This window comes from Camelus dromedarius, chromosome 10 (assembly GCF_036321535.1).
Source record: "Camelus dromedarius isolate mCamDro1 chromosome 10, mCamDro1.pat, whole genome shotgun sequence".
NCBI lineage: Eukaryota > Metazoa > Chordata > Mammalia > Artiodactyla > Camelidae > Camelus > Camelus dromedarius.
In genome coordinates this window covers 33,497,070-33,518,821 of record NC_087445.1, presented here as the reverse complement: position 1 = coordinate 33,518,821, position 21,752 = coordinate 33,497,070, and the positions used below count along the sequence as shown (strand labels likewise).

General features: G+C 42.3%; 1 protein-coding gene across 4 annotated transcripts in view; it reads left to right on the top strand.

The window, feature by feature from the left end:
• The window catches only part of SMARCA2 (SWI/SNF related, matrix associated, actin dependent regulator of chromatin, subfamily a, member 2), a 163,084-nt gene that overhangs the window by 32,487 nt on the left and 108,845 nt on the right, over window positions 1-21,752 (top strand). For all 4 annotated transcript variants that reach the window (XM_064490247.1, XM_064490244.1, XM_064490246.1 and 1 more), the window contains exons 6-12: window positions 3,599-3,725; window positions 5,607-5,780; window positions 6,868-7,041; window positions 9,504-9,674; window positions 17,942-17,995; window positions 20,636-20,766; window positions 21,012-21,069. In XM_064490247.1, coding sequence (XP_064346317.1) covers window positions 3,599-3,725; window positions 5,607-5,780; window positions 6,868-7,041; window positions 9,504-9,674; window positions 17,942-17,995; window positions 20,636-20,766; window positions 21,012-21,069 — 889 coding nt within the window. The remainder of the gene's footprint in view (window positions 1-3,598; window positions 3,726-5,606; window positions 5,781-6,867; window positions 7,042-9,503; window positions 9,675-17,941; window positions 17,996-20,635; window positions 20,767-21,011; window positions 21,070-21,752) is intronic.

Below are 21,752 nucleotides of genomic sequence, written 5' to 3'. Positions count from 1 at the left end.
TGTGTGCTCGTGCACGCGCAGTGTTTTGGTGCCGAGGCACACGTTCTTTGCCCTGTCGGTACACGAAACGCTTCAGTTCTTCCATCTGAAGTCGGAGGGTTGGTCAGAAGTGCTCTAGGAATTATCACGTTGGCATGTAAATTAATTCTACACATGTTTGCATGAAAAATAAATAATTTCCTATCCAAAGGCGTTTATTTGAGAAGAGCGTCTTTGACTTAGGTGAGCCGTCTTTGGTAGCAAGTCAGAATTTAGTGTGAAAACAGCAGTATAGCCTCCTTGCTTCAGGAAGCAAGCATAGTCCGCTTCCTGTGTTTTTTGTCCTGCCCTCGGCTCCGTTACAACCCTGAAAATTCCTTCTCAAAAATTACCGAGCGCTGCTTTATCAGCAGAGTTACCAAAAGTCAGCCTCCCTCTCTCTCTTTTAAAAGTGTCACTCAGCTCCTTGAAGGAACAAAATGTACCGGTGTCATTTTCTGTTCAAATAACTCTCCTACAGGAATCATAAACTTCTCCTCTGGACCTGAACAAATATCTGTCGCCTTTAATGGAACTCTTTTTCTTGCCAGAACCGTAACCCCTCTTGATTTACTGTTCAATCTGTATGAAAAACCTGAGTGACCTAATTCTGCTTCAATTTTCTGTTCTCGTGAGGACACTAAATGAGTCTCCTGCAGTTATGCAGTATTACATCTGTTGTTGTTTCAGGAAGTTTAGACTGTATCTCTTTATCGGACTACCCGCTGAATCCCATTGATGGGAAGATGAAATTGTCTGGAGAGGAGCATTATTTAAGATGAAGATTCCTATTAACAACCACCACCACCACCACCATCACAAAAAGATAAAATTCTCTATGTAAAAAAAGCGCCCCCCCCCCACCCTGCACCTTTGCTACCCCGACTCCCCACGCGCTGAGTGGAACGCGTAGGATTTTACTTGGGATCTACCTTTCCTCTCTCCTATAGTTTGTATGTTTGTGCTTTGTACTGCTCTCCTCCTTTGCATGAAAGAAAGCTGCTTTTGTGCTGGGGAGCCTGAGATTCACTGACAAATTGCTAAGCCCTCTGGAGAAGCAGTCATTTCAGGAAGAGGTGTACAGCTCCCCAGCTCCCCACCCACTCCCACGCCCAAGTCACCCAACTCTGCGCCACCTGTCCCTGTCCCCACCTCCCGCCTCTCTGTCCTCCTCCCCCTTCTGCTCCCCAACTCCCACCCATCCAGTTCGGTGTGATTTAATCTACACAGTCAGCCCAGCTCTCCTAAGATTACTTATTTAGTCCTGGTTCCATAGCCCTTTAGAAAATTGAAGAAGCAGCTATTCCTCTAATGTAGCCCCTGACCCACTTTGTCAAAGAGAGGAAAACGCAACAGCAAGGGATAGTCTGAGCTCTGGGGTATTCAAATGAGACAGGTCTGCAATAAATCTAGAACCAAGAAAGTGGAATAACCATATCATTGGCCCCTATCTCACCCTGCTATAATATTAAAATTTCCTTTAGTATGGCCTTAACTCTACAAAAGTAACATTGTTTCAGTTTAGGTTTTTTTCCCCTTTAAATTATATATTTGAAAAAAAATCTATAATAGCTTTTTCTCTTAATATCCTTTTTTAAGGGACATCATCTGTCACTGTATTTGGGGATTAAGGGCTATGTGCATATTTAAGAAACTGAATTGGATAAATGAGGTAGAGGTTTGTTTCATGCAGGGAGAACTGAAAAACCACGGTAAGAACCCCATGAGTATCAAAAGTAAAAAGGAATATGGAAGAAAGCTGGGGTAGTTTGGACCATTTGACCAAGAGAGTAAATTGATGAAAGTTTATTGTTGTTGCTTAAACTAACATGTTTTTAGTTTGTTGCATGGTTAAACCATTTAAAAACTCTGTTGTTTGTGTTGGCATACATAGTTGAAATAACACACAATAACAATGATAATCCTAATAATGACACATTATGATGATAAATCATTCAGTAAATCAGAATTAATAGCATGTATATACCAAATAAAACAGGAATCGGTCATAATATTATTTTTAGTCAAATTAATGAAAAATGATGCATTTCCCTTACTATCACTTTTAAAGTTTTGAAAAAGATGACATTTTCTTTCTCTACCAAAGCAAAACACTGTATGTTTTTTAAAAAGCACTCATTTTGCTATTTGGGCTGTATGAAATATTAAGATATTTTGCAGGCATCTAAGTCACAGAAAGCTTTACTTTTTCGTATTAGTATATAGCATCATAAAGATTGACAAAACCATAATACTAATTTTGAATAGAATCTTTAATTATTGGCTTTTATAGTTGAGGTCCAAGAGAGTTTGCAGTTAGAAAGTATTTTAATTATGTGCAGTATCGTTGTAACGGGGTTGGTGTCGGGCAAATGAAGGTTCCATCCTTGGCTCTTTGCTTTACTGGCTTCGTGAAGTCCACATTTCTTATCTTTGAGCTTCAGTTTTCTCATCAATAAAGTGGGACCACTATTGCATTTACCTTGTAGTGGGGTGTGTGTGTTTGTGTGTGTGCATGCGTGAGAGAGAGAGAATTAAATTGTGCTTTAAATGCACCTAACTTAGTGCAGTTAATATTATTTTAGTTTAACTCACTACCTTTTACTGTTCTTCCTTTGTTGAAATCTATTCCAAGATAGTTTTGCCTCAAATTGGGACGTGGAGGGGGGGAGGATCATTCTAAAAATAGATTTAAATGGCATATAATTATTTGTAAGAATGGGATCCAGGTGAACTATAAAACCAGTTTCTATGGCTAACAGGAATAGTATTCCAAATGAATGAAGTGGGGTGTCTTTTATGTTCTATTCTGCCCTTACTGGGGGGGATGTACTTACAGTTCTGTTTTTTTGATGATGACCAGAATGAGAACCCATAATCCTTTTCTAGAACTCTTAGTTTTTAAATACCGTTCACTTTACTACTTCCTGCTGCCCCAAACCTGATTTTTAAAAATGCCTAATTTGCCTTTTCTTTTCTCAAGCAAGCACTGCTCGCAGAGGAAGTGGTTGTGGTTGGCAGGGCTCCCTCTCTCTCTCTCTGAATGTTTTGGGCTGGCTGATTTCTGTGGCCTCAGCACCGAGAACTGCTCTTGTTCACTCTGTTTTAACGGCTGTCATCAGCAGCATCTTGGCAAAGAGGGTAGATGGCCCCGTTGCCTTAGGAAAGACTCAAAGTCAGAAAGAAGGCTCCGTTGTCTCCACTCTGCACTCTTGCTGGCCGGGTGTCTGGGAGCAAGTCAGATTCTCCTGGCTCTCATTTCCTCTCTCTCTCTTCGGAGGGAGCCACGGGGCTTGGCTTTCCTCCTAGATGTACCCTGAGCTGTCCTTCCTGGGCGTTAGAGCGAGGTTGTGAAGAAAGCCAGAGTGTTAAGTAACATAGAGCACCTGTCTGCATTGATGCAAAGGTAGCTTTTCTCTGTTTAACATCAGATAATCTAGTTGGGCACCAGAAATCGGCCATCAGTATCTGGAATATGTTTTGCCATGAACTTAAATTTAGGATTGTTGTCTATCATTTAAGACTCGATTGTAATGTATATTTCCACCTCCCGCCTCCCCCATTTTCTTATCTCCTTTAGGCTCCAGGCTCGCATAGCCCATAGGATACAGGAATTGGAAAATCTGCCTGGCTCTTTGCCACCAGATTTACGAACCAAAGCAACCGTGGAACTGAAAGCACTTCGGTTACTCAATTTCCAGCGTCAGGTAATATCTTTTCCCCGGTGCATCTGAGATGTAGGAAATAAACGTAATTGTTCCAGGGTGTGATCTGTGTGTTTCCTTAAGTCTGTTCAATATTGTTATAAAGACATAAACTTAGTAAAAGAGTGTATCCTTTAGACTGGTAGCGTAGAGCTAAAAGTAATGAAGATGAACTGCTTATTATTCTATTTTTCTCTTCTCTGTACCAGAGATATTTTTTTTCTCCCGTATTATGGTTTCCAAAGTCAGAGTTACAGCCTTTTGTTACTGTGGATGAAACCTTGAGAGCAAATGGGATAGCTCGTTTGCCTTTGTGATTTCAAAGAAAAACAAGACAGTGATAGATCAGAGCTTCTCTGTAAACAGAGATGTAACATCCTAGCCATGAATATGAAAATCACTTTAACAAATATGAAAGGCACTCTACTAAATTAATAGCCCATCATTTATAGAAATACGTAAAACTGTGTTTTGTAACTGTTGGTTATTCATTGGAACCTGCGTTTGGAGCCTTTGATCCCATCAGACCCCAAAATGACTAATCAGTAAATTAGTATCTATTGTTCTTGCTCGGCCTTGGCAGTCACTGATTAATAAAGGCCAGCATAGTGGTCTGGTTTATAATTGCTAAATCAGTAGGAGACCAGTGAAATGAAGTAGAGCTAATTGGCACTTTGGAGAGTTTTGCCTTCTGAACCCCAAAGCTGCAGGTCCCCTCGTCATCAAATGGCCTCAGTTAGCCAGAGGGGAAAAGGAACATTTCCTTGCCAGTCAGATGGGCTTGTTTGGTGATGATCTCGGGGCGGGCAAAATGAATTATTAATGAATGCAAGTAGTTTGGAAGTATTGGATTGCGTGACTTGGTCTGTTGGAGGATGTGACTGAAATCACAAGGCCACTCCTTTTGCTGTTGTCATATGAACTTGGGAATACATCTGCCTTATTGGTTATAATATCACGAGAGGGCATAGTGGTGGTTAGGGGCTACTTATTTGGCCATAAATTTGTGAGAGTAGATTAGAGCTTAAATTAAAAACGAAAAAAAAAAAAAAGGAAAAGAAAAAGAAAAAACTTTCTGCATCCCATTTGCTTCTTTCTTATAGGTAACTTCATAAAACGCCTTGATAAAGTGATTAGTAAGAAGCATTTTGTTAAATGAATATTAATCAAGTATATGTCCAGATTCAACCGAACTCTTACTTTAATGCACGTTTCCAATCCCCCACCCTCTGCAGCCACACAGCGTACAATATACATGAGATATTATACTCATGATAATCTAGGAAAAGTCCATGATATAGTGAAAAATATGAGTATCTTGCAGAGAATACCACTGTTAGGAGTGGGAGGAAGTCCAAACGAGTATTTCCTGTCTTTTATATGAGATGATGAAAGAACATTGTTTGAGTACCTGCCGCTACCGCCCATGAACAGGAAGTAATTCTACCATTCTTTCTGCACAGCCTCTTTAATGTTAATCATTAAACACAGAGAGAACGTGAACAGGGCACTTAAAATGAAGCAAAAAAATTTCAAAAGCTTATTAACTAATCAATACCATTAGAATAATTAAATAGAATGAATTGGTTTATTTAAAAACCAAGACAACCCCCACTTTTTACTTATTCATTTATTTATTTACTTACTCACTGTTTATAGTGCTGTCCTTGCTTTTTATCTGAATTGTCCAGAAAGGACACTTAGACCAGCCTGGACAATACTGGCACCGTTTAGTCCCTTCATTTACTAAAAGGCCAACCATGATTGGGAAGCTCGGGGAGTGGAGTCCCCATTCTGCTCCACTCAGTGGAAGCAGGGCACGGGGCGGGGCACAGGGGTCCGGCCTCCACGTGAGGAGGTAGCTGACTGCTCCCCTCTTGACAGCTGAGGCAGGAGGTGGTGGCCTGCATGCGTCGCGACACGACCCTGGAGACCGCGCTCAACTCCAAAGCCTACAAGCGGAGCAAGCGCCAGACCCTGAGGGAAGCCCGCATGACGGAGAAGCTGGAGAAGCAGCAGAAGATCGAGCAGGAGAGGAAGCGGCGGCAGAAGCACCAGGTATCTGGGCCTGGGCCCTGGGTGCCCTCGCGTTGACAGAGGTGCCCAGCGAGGTAACCGGGCGGAGTCAGAACCACTGAGAAATGGACCACTGTGGGCGGTGGGGGCATCACAGAAAGGATCCTGGGAGCTTACACAGACCGACCACCCCACTTCATGGATGAGGGAACAGGCCCAGGCAGGGACGTGGGTGACCTGCCCGAGGTCACACAAATGGTCCCTAGTGGGATAAGAGGGGAGGAAGCTGCTTTCTGAATCCCAATCAGGTGTCATATCCTAACCCTGTGGGATGCTGCTGACTGGGCGGGCAAAGGTGGGTTTCCTAGAGCAAGATCCTAGGGAAGAGGGAACTTGGAGAAGGAAAGAAGAGGACAAACAGTTATTTTTATAACAAATATAAATATAGTATCCTGGGCTTTTCAAGGGCCCGGTTGGAGGGTTCACAGGGGCAGATATTTTAAAACATTCCTTTCTAGGGATTTGGAAATACTTGAGGTAGGATCTGATTGTGTGTCATAAGCCTATAAATTTTGTTTGTACTTAATTTAGTGCCTTACTTAGTTTTGTTTTGTTGGATTTTAGTGTAAATAAAGATACACATTTCCCCTCCTTTATTTATAAAGTGGGTACAAATCATGTACAAGGATTTTAGCTTCTTTTAAACTTATTTTGAGTCATAATTCTAAGGTATTTAAGTTAGAGCAGAGGAAATACTGCTTTTATAATGTGATTCTCACTGGAAATACCCACCTCCCTCGGGTTTATTTGAGAGGGACTGGCTTTCCATCTTGGAGGTCTCTCTCACTCTTTGATCTTTGCGTTTTCATGTGACCATACCCTCAAGGTCTGAGAGGCTTCTCTTCCACACGCTGGCACCAAAACAAACTTTGAGAGGTTATCTTTCCCACCGCCCCGTAGCCCACAGCTCGGCTCTGGAGACACACCAGGGCACCTATCCCAAAATAGATTCTAGTCTTGCATTGCTACTCAGTACTCACTGAGAGTGTTCTTGGACTGTGTTGAAACCTCACATCATGTTGGGAACTGAATTTCAAGCCTTCTCTTCTCCCCGGTTTGGATCCTTTAGGAATACCTGAACAGTATTTTGCAACATGCAAAAGATTTTAAGGAGTACCATCGGTCCGTGGCCGGGAAGATCCAGAAGCTTTCCAAAGCGGTGGCAACTTGGCACGCCAACACTGAGAGGGAGCAGAAGAAAGAGACAGAGAGGATTGAAAAGGAGAGAATGCGAAGATTGATGGTAAGGGCCTTGCCTCAAGGAAGCCAGGATGCTCCCCTCACATCCATCTGTACTGAGAATGTTGAACATGCCATAGCAGAGGGAGAAAGTGAAGTCTGCTTATCAAATATATTAATCTGCTCCTTTGAACTTCACAGGGGTGGAGTAAAAATATCTTCTCTTCCCTAGACAATGCTGTGCCACAAATCTAGGGGTCCCCCTGATGAGTATGGTGTTCCCATGTCCTAGGGTGGCACTGCTGTTCAGATGGTAGCTTCTCGCATAAAGGCAGGTACTATATTTTGCAAGAGTTTTAATAACTAGATCTGGAAGGGTGGAAGTACATTCTTTTTAAAGTATTGCCCCTTTGAGGCTAATGACTCAAGTTGTTTTGAATGAGTATCTCATTAAGTCATGTCTTAGAATCTAGGAAGTTCTCTTGTTTTGAAGCCTCTGCTGCTTATCTTTTGTTAATGGCAGAACTTTTTCTTTAACAGTGTAAAAAAGTGATTTTCTTTTCTTTTTTGGGGGAGGGGGCTGGGTAATTAGGTTTGTTTACTTATTTATTTCAATGGGGGTGCTGGGGGTTGAACCCAGAGCGCACACTCTACTACTGAGCTATACCCTCCCCTCAAAAAGTGATTTTTAAGTTAATTTTGAAATGTTGCTCTTTTTGGTTATAGCCATGTTATTATCAAAGGCTCATGGATCATTTTATTTCCACTGTTACTTTTTTTATTGCATATCCAAGTACAGAACGAATTGGTTTCTATCACTGGCCTGTGTATTGGGTTCTGTTGACTGTTTATTTTCAGAATTGGACCTCAGAGCCATGGATTTAGAAAAGTGTTTGTGGTATATATATTGATAGGAGACATGTAAATTCTATCTGGGATGTAATGCTTGAGTATTGGTGAAGATAAAATCATTAGCCTCAGCCCATAATTACGTCGCTGGAAAATTCCAAGGGACATACTCATCCTTGCTGATACTGTGGTTTGCATTTTATCATTAATTTTTTTTTTTTTTTGATTTCAGCCTTTAAAAGGCTCTGATTCCAGGTGTTACTGAATCTTACCATTTTCTCCTGCCTCCTCCTTTTTTTTTGGAGGGGGACAGCTATCTAAGAGATTGCTAACTAGCCGGGGAGACCATTTTGTAGTAATTTGAGCAGTAAGCTGTCAAATTTGTCTGATTCGACTGAAGTGAAGCTGTATTAGAACTTCAGTACCAGATTGGTTTGACACTAATGATTAGGCATTTGCAAATCATTAATTTTTGCAATTAAATGATGGAATATACAGATAAAAGAGAAACTGAAGGTTTTTTTTATCGCTCTTTCTTCAAGTGAGATCAACCAGAACCAAAAGCAATTAGAGTTATAATAACATTGGAAGTTCATGCTCATCTGTGGGGCGGACGGCAGCTCGACAGAGTGACGGAGCTACTGTCACTTGGGCAAAGGCTGGAGTGACACCCCTGGACTGAAGAGCCTAAGTCTCTCTGTAATCGAGCTGCCGCTTGAAGATTTTGCGGCGCGTTCCTTTTATCCTGCATCCCTTGGGGAAAATATTTTTGAGATGTTCTTTTATCAGGATGTGTAAAAACAGATTTCTCTTGAAATGGCTTGGAGTACATCAGAGTTTTTATGCTGTTTAACCTCACAGTGCTGCTTAATGGGGGGTGGAGGTGGAAGTCCTGCATCTGGTTTGTTGCTCAGCAGTATCAGGCTTCAGGTGCTGAATGACTAGTCTGCAGTCGCCTGGGCCCATCAGGCAGTGCCAAGCTGTGACCAGAATCCCCCTAGTTTAACCTTTCCTATCAGCTGCAGTGTTTGTAATACTTTTAAGTATCAGAAGTTATTTGGTCAAATCGTATTCGATCCTTTGCCTCTGGAAGTACTGATTGAAATACTTATGAATGAAATACTTAAGAATGAACGTCCGGGAGTTGCTTCAAGACAATCCAATTTGGGATTTCTAGAGAGGAGCTGGGGGAAGAGCAGCAGTGGAGCAGGAGTCAAGTTTTTTGGGGTTTTGTGTGTGTGTTAGTGGAGGTTCTGGGGGTTGAACCCAGGACCTCATGCATGCTAAGCATGTGCTCTGCCGCTGAGCTAGACTCACCCCACCACCAAAATACAAAGTTCAGAGTAAGATTCAGACGGTGGATTGTCAGATTTTAACATTTTTTTTTGTGCAGTTAAACCCAGAAGAACAAAGGGCTGGCTCAAAGGGCTTGATCACATCACGTAAATAGTGTGGTTATGTGTGCTGACTTTGCCGTGAATCCAGTGTCCGGGGATGCAGGCATTGCACCTCCATGTGTTTTCCAGTCCCAGACAGGGTGTGAGAACATGAGCAGTCTGAATCAGGCTTGCTGCGCGCACCACCAAAGTTCAGATCGTCGGGGAGAGGGACGAGTGGAGAAAGGCGTTGTCTGCAGACTTTTATGATGTTCTGATCACGCTCTCCTTTCCTTAATAGGCAGAAGATGAAGAGGGCTACAGAAAGCTGATTGATCAAAAGAAAGACAGGCGTTTAGCTTACCTCCTGCAGCAGACTGATGAGTATGTGGCCAACCTGACCAACCTGGTTTGGGAGCACAAGCAAGCCCAAGCAGCCAAAGAGAAGAAGAAGAGGAGAAGGAAGAAGAAGGTGAGCGCCGGGGTGGCTGCAGCTGAGTTGGGGACGTGTGGTCAGGAACCAGCTTGAGCACGTCTTCTAAGTTAATATGCACTCCAGACTACATTAATGGGAGACTTCAATGGTTGTATTGTAGTCATTACTGATATAAGTGGCCATGGCGTGAAAGAGTCGGTGAGGTGTACTTGGCAGCACATCGTGGACAGAATGTATATTCAGTTCATATGTTTATTTCCACCACTGCACACAGTACTCAAAGATTAAGTATACACTGTCAATAGGAAAAGGAAAAACATGGACACAGGGAAGTGTTGGCTCAAATGCAATGCCAGTGAGGCAGGGGACTGCTGAGCTAAGAAACTGGAATGAAGATGAAGATGAAAATGCAGTGTACAGATTGAAAGGAGCCAGAGGAAGACGTAAGAGGTAGCTTTAGGGAACTTTGAGAACGTATTCCAGCCTGATTATTTGGACGGAGAGCGATGGCGCGATTGTTCATTTGGTTCAGCTGCCCTGTGGTCACACTAAGGGAAATGTGCAGGTCAGGGTTTTAGATGAATTACAGAAAACAATAAACAGTCTTACTAAATTATATGCTAATTATCATGAGAGGCAAAGGGTAAGGTTTCGAATCTCTGCCCTGCGGATATTGTGTCTCCATTCACCGGCAACCTTCCCTGTATAGACCTGTGAGTACAGATCATCTGTGAAGCTCACGTAGTCTGGTAATGTTGCTTTCGGTTGATGTTTTGTTTTCATATTCAGTTCTGATTGGCCCGGGTATGAACGTCAACGGAAAGTCTTGGTTAAAACTGTGAAGGTTGAGGATGGGTAGCATTTAATCACTCCTTCTCTGCACTGAATGATTGAACAAAGTGTCTTTCAAAAAATAATTAACTTTATGGCTCCTGAATTCTCATACCTGTTTCATAATTAAGGGGGAGGAATAAATGACGGAGAAGGAGCCTCCTCCACCTCATTTCTTTAGCATAAGATAGCTTCCCTTGTTGTGCAGGTGAATGAGGGGTGACTCAGGGCTTCCGTTTTGACATTTCCTTGGTGAGGAATACCTCATTTTCTTGTCAAAGTAGCATCACAGACTTTGCAGAATTCCAGCTCCCAGTTTCTGACTTAGAAAGACGTTTCAGAGATTTTCAGGTTGCCTTTGTGAAGAGCACGTGGCAGACAGATCCTATAACGTTCTGTAGGTGGACCGCAGGAAATGGCAGTGTTCGTTGCCCCAGTCCTGAGGTGTATCCTGTGGATGCTGTCATGAAAAGGTCACGGTTAATGTTTTTAGTACTAACATGCGTATTCTGCATTTCTTTGTGATTTAAAGCTAGTGGCCCAGATTGGAGCTTCGGGGTTTTGATTAATGGATTCTGGCCCTAACGTTAGATTGTTGTGTCGTCTTAGGCAAAGAAAGATACATAATTGGGTGGTCGTGACTGTGCTTTTATTTTTCTGTTAGTCTGTGCAGAGCAGGAACCTGTCACAGTATTCTTCATGGTGCTGCCAAGTGCACATCACCTATAGGCTGGCTCTCTACCTGCTAACTCTTGCGTTCAGGTTTGCTCATAACGCTTTCTCCTTGTGTTTTATGCATTTGCTGAGCAAATATTAACTGAACACTATGTCTAGTGTCCTAGATGCTGGGGGGAGGGTGCAGTGGTGAGGAAAAGCACTCTTGCCCTCTTAATGTAATCAGAGAGAAAGACAGACAGACATTAATCAAATACTCACCTGAATACATAAATATAACCTGTAACGAATGCTGTGAAGGAAGCAGGGAGTCACACTGGGGCCTGATTTCCTGGCAAACAAATAACAGGTGCCAAAGCGACTGCGGTCTGCCTGGTGGCCGTCTCTGGGCAGCTCCCGTTGATGATCTCACGTGATCGCATGTGCAGAATTACGACTTTATTACCAGCCCTCTCCCTCTTCCCTGGCATGCTGTCAGGATGCCTAGCATCTGAGCCCTCCCTGCCCTCAGCAGGACCGAGGAGATCAGGCTGTGTTGGAAGGTCCTGGGCCATCATGCTGGGCGAAATGGGATAAAGACGGACAGACAGACACTGGGCTCCTTCCTCGTCCTTTCTGAAAACTGCCTCACAGGGTTTGAAGACTTAGTTCAAAGTGAGTTACCCAATTCCAGATGTACTTTAATTCAAGGGCAAAGAAAATGGATGCTTTCAAAAGCTGATTATCTGACACTTTGGATTATCTGTAGTTCTCCCCTCCATTAGAGTGAGTGACTGAGAGCTGCTGGCTCCGGCTTCTCTGTTGCGGAGGGAAATCGCGGGTGCGTACAGATTCCGAGCTGCCCCTTTCAGCATTGCCCCTAGAAATGCATTGTCATGCTGTACCCATCTGCAGCGTTTGTTTTGTTTTGCTTTTAAACTAAGTTAAGGCATCACTAAATCTTTGTTCTGAGAAAACTTCTCTATCTAGTGAACTCATAGCATTGAGCTGGTAGCAACACTTGTGGGACAACTAAGATACAAGTTGCTCGAAGAACTGTGCTGTTGGAGACGGGTGTGGCGGACCTTGTCATTTAATGGGAAAGGGGTTACTTTTTACTTTGTGTGAAACTAGTGTACAATGTTGAAAGAACTGCCGCACTGTGAGAGAAGGTCTTTTCCTCTCTTGGGGAGTGGGTCGTGTTTACTTGGTGTTAGTGAAGTGTGGAGCGGGCTTCCCTCAACCTCTCCTCACCTTGCTGCGCCTTGTCTTCTCGCCGTGGGCGCCGCTTCTGTGAAGTGTACATTTATAAATCACTCTGAGGCTTCTCGTTCTCAGGCTGGCCTTCCATTAATGCTCTTGAAGTGGAAGAAAAAGAAGTAAACTCTGCGTATCTACTTAAGGAGGAGGAATAATTTTTAAAGTGTTGAAGTATCTCATTATGCGGCACAGTGTCTGCTGTGTGACAGGATGAACACACTTACGTGCACTTAGCATCACCTGGAGGTCTCTGTTCTCTGCCATAGCGTTCTCTACCGGGGAACTACAGGTGGGAAAAGGGGGTGGGACTTGGGAAGGCCACCGGGAGTGTACAAATAGGGCTGAACACGCTAACTGATGAAACTGGACCACTGTCTAAATCGCATTAGTACGCAATCTTTTGCATTAGAAACATTTAATTACCCATCTATTTACCCAGGGCTTCCGTCTTTTGATCTGCAAGAAGGTGATAGGAACAGTACCCACATCCTAGATTTGCTGTGAGGGTTACATAGGAGAGTTGATGTGAAGTGCTCAGAATGCTCCTTGGGAAACAGTATGTCCTCAGTGAATATTTGTTATTTGATCAAGCAGTTCGTGGTATAAATATAGGATCGTGATAGTTGAAATGTGGTTATAGGGGGTTTTTTTGAAAATAAAATCTTCTTTTTCCCCTTACTGTATATTCTCTGTGATGTTGAGAAAATGAATGGCCACCATTTTTCTCTAGGTGAGGATCAGTTAATTATTTAGGTATGATGTCTTTCAGGACCATGCCAGGCTCCTTGACTCTTGAGGCCGCAGTGGGGTATGAGGATTTATTATTTTTGGTGGACTCTGCTTACCTCTCCCTCCCCAGCTCCTGCAAAGAGTCTTTTCTAATTATTGGCCTCTAATATCCAGTGATTCCTAGTGATAATAAGGTATTTCTTACAGAGATTTAGGGTGTATTTTCCCTTAAAGCTGTGGTTGGGAGCCCATGCCAGCCCCCTGCCCCTAAACTTACTGCTTAAGAGTCAGGTCCTTTCAGGGATTCAACTTCCCTGGCTGTTGACTTCAGGCCAAAAATAAATATTTCATTGCCTCTCCCAAGTCTTTCAATGGGGGTATACCAGCAGAACCACGCTGTCGTTATTTATTGTGCCGTTTCTTGGAAACCCATGATGCCAGTGGGAGCATTCTCAGAATCCACGGGGAATGCCAGGCCAGACCTCGTTTTCATCGTGGTCTCTGGTTTTCTTTCCGAAATGTGTTTTAATCTCTTTCTCTCTCATCAGACGCTGTTATAAGTGAATCTCAGGTCTGTGATGTTTTGGGGGGGGATCCTTTCTGGTCTAGTGTGTTGATCAATGTAGTGGTAAGAAATGTGTTTTTATTTTTCTTTCAATATCAAAAAGTTAGAAAGACCTCTTGGTATGATTTTCGGTGAGAAGAGCATCAAATGGAAAGTAGGGATGTTGTTGGGACCTTTGTTTTAAATTCAGGTTACTCTCCAGGCCTTCTCAATTCTTTCATGTCTTTTCGCCAAAGATGATTAGTTTACTGCAGTTTTCCTCTATAAGGAGATTTTTTCTTGTAGTTCATTTTATTTTTTAATTCTTATTTTTATTGAAGTATAGTTGATTTACAGCATTAGTTTCAGATGTACAGCAAAGCAATTCAGTTATGCATATTTTTTTTCAGATTCTTTTCCATTACAGCTCATTACAAGAAATTGAATATAGTTCCCTGTGCTGTACAGCAGGTCCTTGTTGTTTATCTGTTTTATATATAGTGACGTGTGTCTGTTAATCCCAAACTCCTAATCTATTCCTCCCCCGCTTCCCCCTCTGGTAACCACAGTTACAAGGAGATTTTTGTAGGTGAAAGAAAGATTCTAAGGCAGTTCTGGGTATTTGAGTATAGTGACTATTGTAAAGGCAGTAGAACACAATGCCATGATAATTAGATTTATTTGATAAGTCAAAATGAGTGAAACCAGGAGTTTGGATCAAAGCCTTGCTTAACTGGATTGACCAGTTGCTCGAGTCAAAATGTTGGAATTGGTTTTCTCTGCAAGGCACAACCTAAGTAGCGTGCAATTGCCTGTGAATTTGATATTCTTGGGCATTTTTTATTGCCTGATCACTTATCTTAATGCTCAAAGGTCCACTTAAGTGACAGTGAAAATAACCCAAGTGGTGGTTTCTGAAAATCTTAGGTTTTCCTCGAAGCAGAACGGGTCTTTAAGATGCCAGCGCATTTGAATGGCGTTTCAGCATATTATAACAACACCTGTTGGGGATAAAATGTGGTCACTTTATCATGTAGATTGTAAAATACTTGGTACAGAACTATTTCTTTACGGAGTGAGGCTATTTGTGGCCTGTGTTGTGGTAGTCTGCATAAGGTACCCAATGAAGCCCGTTCTCTTGAGTTCACATTGCATGGGATTTTTGTGTTTGGGGATTCCTTTCCCACCTCACCCATCTCTGATTGTTTTATGTGGCCTCTGCAAGGAAGCTGGGTAGCTGCACATAGCTTTGTGCTTGAACCTTCCTAAAGGGAAGGTAGGAATTGACACTGGTCTAGGAAATCAGGAAGGCAAATAGTCTTTCGTTCGGAGTAATTTGTTTTGTGTCCGCTTCCAAATTACGTTCCTTTCTCCCTCCATAAGCATAATTAGTTTCCAACTTTTTGCAGGTAGGAAGAAGCCACTACAGAGTTCCTTTAGTTCCAGTTACGGATGAACTGCAGGGGGCTTTTTTGTTTTGTTTTGTTTAAATCAACAGAAATAAGCTCAGGAATCAGCTGGTGGTATTGATAGGATGTTAAAATTTGCAGTCACACGATACAGATTCACTGCCTATAAAACTTCCTCAGGTAGCTGCTACCGCAATCAGCACCAGGTCGTTTCACCAGGGGCTTAGTCTGTCCAAGGTCATCTCCAGTGGTAGCACCAGTCACAATCTGGCACTGATTGTGAACAAAAAAAAAGAGAAGTTGGGGGGGGGGGCAGGGAGGGAAATTGAATGTTAAGCACCAATCTGATGTGAGGATGTGGATTTATGAAAGCATACCAACCAGAGATTTTCCCCAAACTGAAGGAATTCAAAGCATGACGGGAGAGCTTGACATCTCTTGCCAGAGAACAGACTGCCACCTGGCTTCCGCCTCATATAATAACATTGCCAAACTGGGTGTAAATCCAGGGCATGCAAGAGAAGTCGCAGAGTGCCAGCTCAGTGAGGAGTGCGTGTATGTTCTTAACTATTTTATGATTTACACATATATTGGCACTTAATTACAATAATGATAATTCATTGAGTGTATGGTAAGTGGAAGGCATTGTTCTTGGTGCTTTCATTCATTCATTCATCCATCAAATATTTATTTAGTGTCTTTTAAACACCAGGACCCCTTGTAGGTATGGGAATACCTGAGTGAGCAAATCAGACAGAAATCCCTCATGTGGTGACCTTATGTAGCAGTCATCAGACTGCACTATAGTCAGCCTCAGGTAGACATGGAAGAAGAGCCCTTGGACTACCACTGATTCTTTTACATTGTGGAAATTGACAGTGGCAGTGTATATTACACGTCACAGTGGGTTGTACATATTGAAAGAGTGACTCGGTCCTGCAGCAGCCGGATCAGGTAGGGACTATTACTTTCCCTATTTTACAGAAGAGGGAACCAGGACACAGAGAAGATTTGCTCAAGATCACACAGATAATTCCAGAACCAAGTTTCTTAAATCTAATATTACATTGCCTTTCAACTGTAATACTGAACGGAATTTTAAAAACTAGTTTAGAGGATTGTAAGTAATGGAAGGGTCTGATTATGAGGCGGTTTGTAGATAACACTCTAGCTAGTCTACAGCATATTTATAGAAGAGTATCCTTTAGAATAATTTCGGTTTTATTGTTTATGGTCCTTGAAGCTTTTTAATGTACTATTCATTGAACTGGTGATCCAGTTCCACTAGCTAGATATTGGAAATTGGCTTATTCATTGTCTCATTCAATTTTCTTTGTTGGCCAAATCAGTGGCTTATTTCTGATTTGTATGGAAAGAATAGTGGTATTAATTGACTTTCTCCCATTAATTAAAAGTGTTGCTGGAATATAGTGCCTGCGAGTTCCAAAAGCGGAATACTCAGAGGGGCTGGTAGTAGGGATGGGTCCTTCTCTGAGCCTTTGTGTGGTGTTCTCTGTATCCCTAGCCTAAACAGAGGGCCTGGTGCTTTTCGATGCTGGCCATTCCTTTTGAGCTTGTAAATATTTTCACTTTGGGGTGGCATAAATAGAAAATCCAGTTCTTGGGAAAGCATAACCAGAGGGAGCATTTCATTTCCTACTTTTTGGTGGAAGTGGTGTATTTTTAACGCCTTGCGCTTTGGCGTACATGAATACATGGCTATTTTGCAGAAAAATTATAAAAGAACTTCAGAAATTTCAAACATGTACAGGAACTGTGCCCTTCTTCAGTATGGACAAAAGGCTGGATTTTCAATACTAAATGTATTCCGTAAAAGCTATTTTGTCAAGAAACAATTGAGTTATTTTCGTGGGAAGCAAAAATGTATTACACAATCAATGCTTCAAGTAAACAAAGTGGAGTTAATATCGATTCTGTATCATTATGTATATTTTTAATTAACTAAAGGGCCCAGGGGAGGAAAGCTCATTTTCTTAAATGTCTTGATAAAGGAAATGAGTAAAGTTTGGTTTTTTTTTTTCCTTCATTGCACTACACAGAATAACTTTAAAATAAGGATTCTGTAAAGGTGATGTTAAAGATCTCACTTATCAAAAAGATGGTTGTAAATGTGAGAAATTTCAGACTATTTTGTGTTTATTGCAGACAAGGCTCTCTCAGGCATGCACAAAATATGACATCATCGTAGCTTGTCCTTTAGGTTGTCTTTGAGGCACATAGAGGTTAATGCGCTAAGTTATTGGAATATTTAAGAAATGGAAGATGACAGAATTTTTCAGGAGATCACAGTGCCTGCATCGAATTCCCCCACATGCCTACTGTGGCAATACTGTAAATTATGAAAGCCAAGTAGGGAGAATGAAAAACATTCAGAGAACTCACAGAATTTTGTATGATTTTGTATAATGACCCAAGAGCAGTTCACAGTTCATTCTGAAATGAGTGGACATTTTTAGAAAACGTGCTAAGGGGGTGGGAAAGTCTCACTGATTGCATCAAGATTAGTCTTCACTCGGGGGACACTGTAGATTCTGACCTCTGTCTTGATGCTATCACAGCTTGAGCTCTTTGGGTCCTAGAAGACGCCGTCCACCAACCTGGAGTGGGCCAGCCTGAATCACAGCTAGCTTTCAATCAAATAAAAGGGCCCAGGGGAGGAAAGCTCATTTTGCCAATAAAATACACACTTTGTCTCAGGGAGTGAAGAGAAACACAAATAAAAGGCATTCATGCTTAAGCTTTGTTAGGTGATGATGAGTAGAAATGAAATGCAGTCACATATCACAGAGTTACCACGAGGTCCTTCCTGTACCCACCTTCTTGGTTTACACGTAACGTTTGGCATTGTTTTGCAGAAGGCTGAAGAGAATGCGGAGGGAGGAGAGTCCGCCCTGGGACCAGATGGAGAGGTAAGGGCTTTTGCTTCCATTTCTACTGTGCTCTGCTGAATGAGGTGCACCATTCTCTGTGTGTACTAATTTTATTTTTACTCAGCTATTCATTTTTAAGTAAAAATAGTAGTACATTAGCATAGTACAAAATTAGAAGAGCATAAGAGGGATACACTGAAAAGTCATCTTCCAGCCCAGACTGCCAATCAACTCATATTAAGTTTCATGTGTACCATTCCAGAATTTTCTGTGCACATATAGGCATGTGCTTATGAATATACCGAATGTATAAAAAATCTTGTGATTCTCTAGTTACGTTTTCCCCGTAAATAATACAAAAGCATAAAACATGACCCAGTTTCCTTAGTCTGTTTCCAGTTTGAAATTTCAAAACTCCCGAAGCCAAACGATTTATGTATCTTGGTGACTTTTTTTTTTGACATTTTCTATAAGCTTACCCTGTAGCCTCTGTAGATTCATCAGCATATTTCTAAATTTTCTCTCCTAGTATTTTTAGTATTCTTCTGAATCACAAGAATGCAATGATTGATGTAGTGGATGTCTTTTTCTCTGAAAACTCACAGTTCTGTGCCCGTGGTTCATGCCAGCAGGCATCCCCCCAGAGCAGGATGGGAAGGGAGTTTGTTTCAAACCAAACCGCCTTCTCCTCTCACAGATGAAGGACTAGGGTGGGTGGAGGGGTGCCTCTTCCCATTCTAGAATCACTGTGCGTCCATGACGTATTGTGAGTGTGAACAGCCTGGTGGCAGGAAGAAGGCTGAAACCACTATCCTGTGCAGAGACCTCTTGAACAATAAATGTTGCTTAACCACTGTAAGTCATCACAGGGAAAGAAAGGACCCGAATAAACGTCTAATGCATAAGAAACACTCAGTGGGCTGTTATGGCGGAAGAATACTATATGTTAGAGCACTAAGAAACAACTCTAATTTGTAAAAGCCCAGCCTTAGGTAAAGCATGCCTCACATCAGTCTGTAATTAACAAGCACACAGGGAGAGATTTAACGTGTTAGTGTGATTGCCCTCTTCTCTCCTATTATCTCTTGGGAAAACTAGCTACTGATCTCAGGCCTGTGACATACACCTTTATTTATTGTTTTAATCTTAACACGTGTATGTTCCGTTTGCTCAAGTGGGCAAAGTGGACATCTTGCCCGGTTTGTTTGGAAATAACGTTTTGATCACACTCCGCTGTGCTCATTCCGTGTTTTTGCCAAAGTTCGAATCCCGGCTACAGTGAGCCCCAGCTTTCTTTGAGGCAGGGCATAAGCAATAAAACAAGCTGTATTGTAATAGTTCAAGATAATGGAATATGATTTTTCCAAGGGAGGCGATAGCGAGCGGTGTATTTCCTGCTTTATCGCATGAGCATCTAGATGACCTTCTCCCTCAATGAGGAAGAGGTGCCGTCGTGATGTGCGGAGTCACAGTGTCACAGCCATGGCTTCAGCACACATGAAAGAAAAAAAAGACAGTCTGGAGTCAGACTTTCCTTTTTTTTAAAGGTTATTTTTCTGGATAATTGCTAATATATTGTTTCTTATTCTGACAGTGCTTTGTTGAGGGAGAAGGGGGAAGGAACCAATTTTTTGAAGGGGGGGGTCATTTCCTATAAGACACGGAAGATAACTAACAGTATACTACTTTTCCTATCATTTTTATTTAACTCCAAATAAGAATAATTTAGGAAAAATTCTTTGAAATTAATGAATTGTGTAAACATTGAATTTTATTACTTTGAAGGGAATAGATGAATTGAACTCCTCACAAATCAAGCGTTTCCATACAAACGCCTTGCCCGGGGGTCTGCTCCTAGAAGGGCAGTCACCCTTTAACAGAAGCATTCATTTGCATAGGATTACTCCATTTTGGGGCCCTTTAAACAATTTGTTCTCTAAAGTAGGTTAAACACAGCCTTTGCAATTTTGCTTGTTTTCTTCATTTTCTGAGCAAGCCAGTTTTCACTGAGAGCCTAATAATGGACGTCAGCTCAGACTTGGTCCATTTGCCAATGAGCAGAGCAGAGCCCTTTGCTTTATCACATTCACAGTTTCCCATGGTTGGGCTAGGTACCCTGTGGTTTTGGTTAAGTGACATAGTTTCTGCAGGAGCCAAACCAGGCATGATGAGATGATGCAAGTTATAATTCCATTTCCCTTCCCATTATTCTCTCTGGAACTGTGACTTTGCAGTTGTCCTTATCTGGAGTTTTTTTTTGGGGGGGGGGTTCTTAGTGCAAATAACAAAAATCAACTCTGCCCAATATAAGTAAGAGGGGAACGTCTTAATAGGATGCTGGGTGGCTCACCAGCTCTCCGGAAGACTGGAGAACCTTTCCCAGAGCTACACTGTTACTTCAGTTACATGTTACCGTGGTACTCTGCGGCTGCTTGGTGAGGCCGTGGTGGCCTTGAGGGCAGGCAGGGGCTCGGCACAGCAGGTGCTATGGCGCCGGCGCTGCTGCTTCTACTGTGTGCCCTCTCGACAGTGTGCCTCTTGGTTCCCACCCCCTTCTAGGTACTAATCAGAGCCTTGGTGCATGCACCCAGTTGGTGGAACTTGGGTCTTGTTACCTTAACTGCAAGGGAGGCTGGCGTTGCCTCAACCCTGAGCGGTGCTGTGTTCTCCCCTTTCTAGCCGATAGATGAGAGCAGTCAGATGAGCGACCTCCCTGTCAAAGTGACTCACACAGAAACCGGCAAGGTCCTGTTTGGCCCAGAAGCACCCAAAGCAAGTCAGCTGGACGCCTGGTTGGAAATGAATCCTGGGTAGGCCTTAAAGCAGAATTATTTATGTTCTTTGGCTTTTTAGGTTTTTGTGGTCCTTGCAAAATCTTGGAACTAAAGAAGCATGATCTTTACTGAACTTTGTTAAAGTTATTACCTGCCTTTGTCATTTGTACATAGAATGTGCTGCTTTATCTCTCTGTCCTCTCTCTCTCTCTCTCTATCTGTATATTTATTATGATTTACAGAACTAAGCCTCCTCTTCCTCCCCACTCCTTTTCTTGTAGTTATGAAGTTGCCCCTAGATCGGACAGTGAGGAGAGTGACTCTGACTATGAGGAGGAGGTACGTAAATGTCTGTGTTGGGAGCTCGCTGGTTTGCAAGTTCATGGGGAAGCCCCCATGTCCCTCTAGCCCTTCTTCCTCCAGTGCTGGCCATCGGGGTGACCGCTGGGGCTGGGGTTTTGCCAAAGCTTTGATGGCGCCTGCCTAGTGGTACAGTGACTTCTTGGGAGTTACTGGCCAACGGGGAAACTGGTTGGATTCTAAATTTATTTGAAACCAAGAATAGAGAAGCTGGCATCAAATTGGAGATGAGGAGTGGTCTTTTGAGGAGAACTGAAGACAGATTACTTTGGGAAAGGCAATTCCACCCCTCCGAGTGGTTTACACTGAGGGTTAACGGCCTAAAAATGTCTGAAGTCCTTTAGTGCTTGGGCCTGTTCGAAGTTGTAAGTCTGGAAACTTGGACAAAAAGGGCAACATGTACTTGGCTTAATGAGTTTATTGATCCTCTTGGTTTTTCTTTAACGGTGATTCTAGTTTGAATTCTCTGGATTTACTTGTTACCCAAAGATAACTACATTTCTCAGTCTCTTGGGTGGAATAGTTAATATAGCCAGAACCTAAAATGGTAATCTTGGATATGTTTAGTGGAAATTAAAGCATAATAAAGTTATTTTTTAGATCAACTTTAAAATGCTTACCAACTACAGATAGAAAGGTTGAAAGGAGATTTTTATCTCCTT